The sequence below is a fragment of the Priapulus caudatus genome, unplaced genomic scaffold (genome assembly GCF_000485595.1).
Source record: "Priapulus caudatus unplaced genomic scaffold, Priapulus_caudatus-5.0.1 Scaffold536, whole genome shotgun sequence".
In the NCBI taxonomy this organism is placed as follows: Eukaryota; Metazoa; Priapulida; class Priapulimorpha; order Priapulimorphida; family Priapulidae; genus Priapulus; species Priapulus caudatus.
Genome location: NW_014577597.1, coordinates 101,967 through 110,007, shown reverse-complemented (window position 1 = coordinate 110,007; position 8,041 = coordinate 101,967). Strand labels below are relative to the sequence as shown.

General features: G+C 43.9%; 1 protein-coding gene across 8 annotated transcripts in view; it reads right to left on the bottom strand.

The window, feature by feature from the left end:
- Positions 1–2,096: 2,096 nt before the first annotated feature.
- LOC106811417 (cytosolic phospholipase A2-like) overlaps positions 2,097–8,041 on the bottom strand; it is a 19,672-nt gene continuing 13,727 nt past the window's right edge. For 6 of the 8 annotated variants that reach the window (XM_014815014.1, XM_014815013.1, XM_014815019.1 and 3 more), the window contains 6 exons: positions 6,364–6,501; positions 5,977–6,075; positions 5,386–5,754; positions 4,520–4,698; positions 3,789–3,975; positions 2,097–2,886 (listed from right to left, as the gene is read on the bottom strand). In XM_014815014.1, the coding sequence (XP_014670500.1) occupies positions 2,441–2,886; positions 3,789–3,975; positions 4,520–4,698; positions 5,386–5,754; positions 5,977–6,075; positions 6,364–6,501 (1,418 nt within the window). In that variant the 3' untranslated portion in view covers positions 2,097–2,440. The remainder of the gene's footprint in view (positions 2,887–3,788; positions 3,976–4,519; positions 4,699–5,385; positions 5,755–5,976; positions 6,076–6,363; positions 6,502–8,041) is intronic. The other 2 variants (XM_014815018.1, XM_014815021.1) reach the window with 1 other exon arrangement.

Sequence of the window (8,041 nt, the reverse complement as noted above, 5' to 3'; positions counted from 1 at the left end):
CTCAACGTGCCACGCTCGCATGTAACCTGCATATAAGGGTCCACGTGCACACGGCCGCGTGCACAGTAACTGCTGGAGGTACTTGAACATGTAGAATGACAGCGTTCTATAAATACAGGAGTAGATAATAGGGAATCTCCCTATTATCTACTCCTGATAAATATGCAATGTTAATTTCTTGCGTTGTGGAATATTAGGAGGTCATCATTTGTAATCTCGCAAATTGTAAAAAATATGCTATATTCGTTTTTATTTCTAGCTTCTATTGAATCAGCTCATCAGACAATCCCAGGAGATCGATTCCACTCGTGAATCAAGTCGTTACAATGGATATGGAACTGGACTGGCTCAACATAGCATTAGAGGATGTGCTGCCAACCTGCTTGACTGCTTAGAGAACCCCACTTCAACAACCTGTGTAGCTGGTGTCTGTGCTCCGCGCAATAGACCCTGCAACAAAAACTATGCAATAAACTGCACAATCCGCACGGCCGTTCTTGGTCACGTGACAGCTCCATACATCCCGTTTTAGCTCTGTAAATGTAGTCCTTCGATCAGGCAGTCGGGCCCGTTGTCAGAAACGAAATTAGCATTAACATTAGCATCAACTTCACACTGTTTCTGGCAATGGCCCCCAAAATGCCATGTTTCTACATTCGACCCAGAAACTAAGAGTTGTCTGCAATTGTTGCAGGACCCTCAGCAGAAGTCCTAGCTGGCTTCCACATATTAACCTCTGTATAGCACATTCAGTTATATATGGAAGAAAGAGTTAAGTGATGTGTGTATTTATATCAATTATTATATCTATAATAATATAATAATTGGTAATATGTATGTATGTATGTATGTATGCATGCATGCATGCATGCCATGCATGCATGCATGCATGTATCGTATGTATGTATGTATGTATGTATGTATGTATGTATGTATGTATGTATGTATTATGTATGTATGTATATATATTATATTATATATATACATACATATATACAAGTAATATATATATATATATATATATATATATACATTAGGCTCGTTTGATTTAGTGATATATATATTTATTTATTTATTTATTTATTTAATAATTTATTTATTATTCAACTATTGATTTATGTGTAATGAATTAAGTCTATTGCACCGACAGAAGCTGTAAATGTAATGCATAGTCCAGTCTAATACCGATGTTATCTTATTGTTTTACAATGTTGTGTACCGCATCCTTGCTTGCTTTCGTAACCTCTCGTGGATAATAAAAAAATAATGCCGTGTAATATAATGTTAGGAATCTGTCTGTATTGACATCCGCGTTGTGGTAGTCGCTGTAAAGCTGGACTTTACCATCAGTGCGTGTCTCTGTGTGCGCGTGCGTGCGTTCGCGTGTTCGCGAGCGTACGTACGTGTGTGTGTGTGTGTGTGCGCGTGCGTGCGTCCGCTTGTTCGCGAGCGTGCGTACGTGTGTGTGTGCATGTGTGCGTACGTGCGTCCGCGTGTGCGCGTGCATGCGTACGTGTGTGCGTGCGAATGTGCGCGTCCTGCGCACCATCACAGTTTCGCATTCATATCCGATTCGTATTTTTAATCGTAAGCAACCAGGGTCGTTATCTGTGATCGAAACAAGTTTACGAGAAGCATACAGTAACAACAGTGTTTTTATCAGAGTTGCTACCATGCAGTAGCTTAAAGAACAGCAGTAATCTCACATCATGGCACACACTGACTCTTCGGTCATTAGCTCCGCGTTGAAAACGGAGCTCATGCAATCGCTCGCGTGTGTGTGTTCGTGTGTGTGTTCGTGTGTGTGTGTAGCCACCGCGCGATCGATAGCGCGTCGAGTCAGCGAGTGGCGAGCGAGTGGCGAGCCAGCAGCAGCCACCAGTGAGCGGCGAATCGATAGCGCGTCGAGTCAGCGAGTGGCGAGCCAGCAGCAGCACCAGTGAGCGGCGAATCGATAGCGCGTCGAGTCAGCGAGTGGCGAGTCAAGCAGCAGCCACCAGTGAGGCGCGAATCGATAGCGCGTCGAGTCAGCGAGTGGCGAGTCAGCAGCAGCCACCAGTGAGCGGCGAGTCAGCAGCAGGCGAGTTAGTCAGCAGCCACCACCAGCGAGCACATACATGTTACATGCTCGCGGAGCTATGCACTCTCCGTGAGTGCCCTCTGTCTAGTTAGTGACATGCTTCTTCGCCGGTGATGCGAATTCTCCACCAATCGGCATAGCTGGCATATATCGTCGATCCCTCTCAACAATTCGTGACCTCGAAGGAATGTCGTATTATATGCTAAATGATATCAACCCGATGACACCATCCTGTCTGTGATTTCGTGAGGGTGGTGAACGACATTTTATTTCCTTGTCCTTCCCGTCACGTCATTGTCTTACGAGACGGTAGAGTGAAACGTGTCTTTACTGATGCCGACGTGTGAAAACTAACAGCGTCTATACGTAGTGTAACGTGTTACGTGTAACCTCGAACACGACACGTCGTGGGAGCGTCTCCACTGCGTCGTACCACACTTCCTCTTCCTCTTCCTCTTCCTTAGCGTCGCCGCTCTCCTCCTTAGCGTCAACTTTCTCTTCGCCGTCGCCAGGCGACGCCACCGTCGCTTGGTTGCTGCGCAGTAACTGGCGCATGAAGTTTCGTCGGCGAGTCAGCGCCGCGAGTGGATTCGTCGGCGGATTCCGTCGGCGGTGTAGGATCGCGTCGGCGATGGCGGCGTTGATGACGTCGACATTCTGTAGCGTGTTAAACTCGGTGAGCTGAGCCAGGCGGTTGAACGACTGTTCGGTGTAGGTGAAGTTGAAGGTCGAGTAGGGCGAGTTTGGATCTTCGAACAGCGAAAAGTCGGCAAAGTCTAGTTCCTCTCTCGTCGTTCTGGGCACGCCTGCGAATAAGGGGGACGGGCGAGTCATTTTGATCTTCTGATGGGATGCTACTCGATTTGTTTTGTTTTATTTGTTATCGATTTATATCATTATCAATTTTTTAAATATGATTTTTTTTGCCCACTCAACGCACCTAATCGAATTTTTTTTAAATTTAATACTGACTCATTCGGGTGTGGGCGGAAGGATGGAACTTTACATAAACTAAACAAATAGCAATACACTAAAGTTTGTCAGTGTAAATATAAGGCAGATGTTTCGCGCACAATCTATTTACTCCCGCAGGGTATGGCTGCTGTCGTTCGTGCGACGAATAGCGATTGTGAATACAGCTAGGAACACGACTAGGCTTGGCGCTATATTTCCATGAAATTGGGAGATACGAAACGCACATCTAGAAACCTAACCGGTTTTGTGATATTGTTTCTGCAATTAACATTGCCTCGGTACTTTAACGATACCGTACGTCATATCTCGCCTTACCTTACACCGTCTTGCTATGCCATGGCAACATTTCGCCTTATAATAATTACAGTGACCAAGAGTAAGATAATTAGGGATTACTATCCCCTATAATGATTCTCCTTCTATGCTATGCTATGTAATGCCCGTTTCTGGCTTTCTGTAGGCGTATTATTATTATTATTATTATTATTATTATTATCATTATTGTTATTATTATTATTTCCAAAGTAGATCGCGGCATTCTGGGTTCCCGGTGTAGGCGTATTATTATTATTATTATTATTATTATTATCATTATTGTTATTATTATTATTTCCAAAGTAGATCACGGCATTCTGGGTTCCCGGTGGCTTCTGGGTTGGCCGTGTCCCAACCTGGGATTCAATCCATAATTTTTCGCAGAATATTATTATTATTATTATTATGCTATGCACACCTGGCTTTTTATATCTGCGGAAGTCGATGTTGACCAGCGGGAAGTGTAGCACGACGGGGCATTCCGGGTTCTTGTCATCCTTGAATACGAACACCGTCTTCATGCCTTCTCTCTCAAACTCGGACGTGTCGATGGGCGGAAACGGTATGCAGTTTTTCAAAGCCCAGATCTCGGCCAATTTCAATTCCTGTTTCAGAGGCAGGGCGTGTAAGAGAAAGCAAGATCGTCAGCATCGACTACTTGTACATCAAGAGATTACACCACGATTTGCGACTTTACTATACTTACGCTCTTCGCCCTATGGCTTACTAAATATAAAATACAAAAGTTTCGCTTTGTAAAGATACCAGGGGATAAATTTTCATGCTCAATTAATATCACTCCTAATGTACTCCCGACAATATATTTATATTTTCAACTGGCCGTCGCTATTTCTGAATCTGAATCTGATACAATAAGTCTCTTGATAGTATAGGTTATAGCTCAATTAATGTTACCTCCAATGTACTCCCGACAATATGTTTATATTTTCAACTGGCCATGGCCACTATTTCTATTTGAATCTGATATTATACTTCTCTTGATAACATAGAGACAAAGCAGCAGCGTGTGAGGTTGTTACCTTGTATGGCTACATGTTTATGTTTTGAACTGGCCGTTCTGAATCTGAATCTGATACTATAATTCTTTAGATAATATAGGGTCATAGCAGCAGCGTGTGAGGTTGTTACCTTGAATGGCTGGCTAGCGTCGGTCTCACGTGCGGAGAAATCAAAGGACAAGTAGAGTCGTACGCCTCGCTGCGGTCTCAGTAGCAGCGGGTAGGGAGAGTTGAACGTCAGGCCACTGTCGACGAGGTAGATGCGCTTCTTCTTTGTCCGCAGCGGTTTGTGAATGTCCTTGAATGGATCTAAAATACGTAGATATGGCATAGGTAGATTAGCGTTATATACGCATATATAGTATATTAGTATATTAGATATATAGTATAGATATAGTATATATTAGATGTGGTATATTAGGTGTAGCTGCATTATAGGTGCCGTGGTTAGGTGTAGCTGTAGTAGGTACCGTGGCGATATAACAATTATGAGGTCTAATGAAATATTATCATTGAATATGAACAACCAATAATCTCTCAATCCGATACGAACGCGTTACACAGATATAGTGCGTCCGTCAGGAGTAGCTTTAGTAGGTAACGCGGCGATATGATAATAATGAGGTTGAATGAAATATTGTCATTGAATATGGACAAACAATAATCTCTCAATACGATACGAACGCGTTACACAGATATAGTGCGTCCGTCAGGAGTAGCTGTAGTAGGTAACGCGGCGATGTAATAGTTATGAGGTCTAATGAAATACTGTCGTCGAATTTCAAGAACCAATAACCGGTAAGTTAGCATAACATAGTTTAGTTTGGTTTGGTTTAGTTTAGTTAAGTTAAGTTTCGTTAAGTTTAGTTTCGTTAAGTTTAGTTTAGTTAAGTTAAGTTAAGTTTAGTTTAGTTTGTCTAGTTTAGTTTAATTTAGTTTAGCTTAGCTCAGCTATGTATAGTATAGTTTAGTTTAATTTCATTTAGTTCAGTTTACTTGTGATACCGGTCGTATCGGCGGAGTCTACTTCGTCCATCGATGAGAAGGGCGATATCGGATAGGTTGTCTCCAGCGACACGCCCCGCATGAAGTTATGCACCATGCCAGCACGGCCTGCCCGGGAACCCACGAAGGGCATGCTTCGACTAGTGAACGCCGACTTTAGAATGTTCTGCCAGCGTCCTCGCCGCTTCAGTTCTCTTCCCTCTTCCCTCTTCCGCTTCGCTTCCTCTCTCTCGGCGCGAGTGCGCGGGATGTCGGCAGCGTCAACGTCGTCCTCGTCACTGCTATCGTCATCGTCGCTGTCGTCGTCACTGTTGTTGATTATTTCCGCCTGATCAGTTTCGTCATCGACATTGCTTCGTGCTGCAAAATGGCAAAGATAAAATGAAAAGAGCCAGTGATAGTAGCACGTTCGCTGTGATAATATCATAAGGAGTAAATCATAATTTGTGATTATTTACTCTTGATAATATGAAGGGGAGACACAAGAGCGATAAGACGAGAGAATACACGAGTATAGAGAGTACATTATCTCTATTCATGTACTCCAGATATTGCGCGCGTTGCCTATGTGCAATATCTCACCTAGTTCCTCCTCTCCGCCTGTGTCGGTAGGAATCAATGACGGCTTGTTTGCCTCGACTAGACGCTTGAATAGGATGCAGAAGGCGCTCCCCCACACACCTACACAGAACACGCACGCAGAACCGCGATATGTAAATCTATAGAAACGGCGTCTAATCAATCTATCAAGTCCAATCAATAAATGTAATCAATCAAATATGTCCGCCGTCGTCGACAGGCGGATCAATCTTCCTCGCTTTTAGGTTAGGATTAATTTTTGTTAGTATTTATTACAATTAAGATGTTTAAGGACGTTTATTAAGATGTTTTAAAGACAGCTATGTGTTGTCGTGATAACGATCATGCCAAATCTGTTGGTTTTCTTACACATGCTTTTGTGTCACATACCGATGAGATAGTGCAGAGGAGATTCGGGAAATCTTTTGACGAGAGACCCGGTGAAGAACATGCTTCCGAACAGCTCCGTTCTCATGAACGTTCCGTACTTCGCCATGCCGACTTCGTATGGACTAAATTCCACCCATTCTGCAGCAATTCATACAATCATCATGTAAACAAGCACGCGCATGTCACCCTGCTCTTGCTATAGTTGGATGTCATTTATTATATATATTTTATTTTATTATATATTATTCATTATATTCGTGTGACGCAGATCATATAAGATAAGCGAAAAAGGCAGACGCCTGTGCGTGGTCCAGTCAAGAACTGATATTTTGTTAGATGAAAAAAAAATCACCTAAAAAATGTCAAAATTAAGAGTACAAATGCAGAGCTAATTTTTATCCCAAAATGCTGGAAATTGCATTTCATGAAGTCTGGTTTTCAAATTTTTTCCGGGGGGGGCATGCCCCCGAACCCCCCTAGTTTGCCTCGTGCCCTGTGGGCACTCCGATGCAAATCACACACCTCGGCGAGCTAAGGTGTGCGATTTTTCACTCGCCTGCCTTTTCCGAAACACAAGGACTGAAACCAGGTTACTGTAACCTTAATTTGACCTTGACCTTGACCTTGACCTTCATCATATTTCCCTTCCGCTCCATAACTCGGCCCCTAATTAACCTAGCGCGACCAAACTTTGTATACTTACACATCTTGGGGAGAACACGGGGGATACATGTAGTTGGCGACAACTGCCCTTTCTAGTTATAAACTGCTTCTGCGTGACAGACGCTGATGACGTGTGACTGTAGCCACTGGCATTTCAAGATACGCCAGCGTCGACTGCTGCTGCGTGACAGTGTAGCTGTCTAGCCACTGGCGTTTCGAGATAGGAGGATGGAGCGTGGTGTCGTATAACTTTACGTGAATAAAACGCAACTGTAGGAAAACAGTTCCTATGGAATGAAATGTACGAAGAGGACGTTGCATCGCGTGATAGTGTCTTGTTGAAATGTTGAGATGAACATTGACTGATTGACTGATTGTCGGTTGAACATGAGAGTTGCGTTTTATTATTATTATGATTGTTGTTGTTGTTGTTGTTGTTGTTGTTGTTGTTGTTGATATTGCTGTTGTTGTTGTTATAATTGGTGTTGTTATTGTTGTGTTGTTGTTGTTACGTACCTTATAATTACATGACAACTGTAACGCCCGCTGGTCGTCTGTGTTTGCGTGTAGTTGCACAACAGTACGGTGGTTGACGTCGCCAACTTGACGCGCTACGGAAGGCTCTACAACAGGGACGTAGACGTCATGCGCACGACCCTCATCAGTCTGAACAACACCGCCGAGCAAATACTCGCCGACATCACGAGCATCGAGCAGGCGGACGACCTGCAAGGTACGCTGCATGTTACCTGCATATAAGGGTCACACGCTGCACGTGCCACGCGCATGTAACCTGCATATAAGGGTCACACGCTGCACGTGCCACGCGCATGTAACCTGCATATAAGGGTCACACGCTGCACGTGCCACGCGCATGTAACCTGCATATAAGGGTCACACGCTGCACGCGCCACGCGCATGTAACCTGCATATAAGGGTCACACGCTGCACGCGCCACGCGCATGTAACCTGCATATAAGGGTCATACGCTGCACGTGCTGCACGCATGTAACCC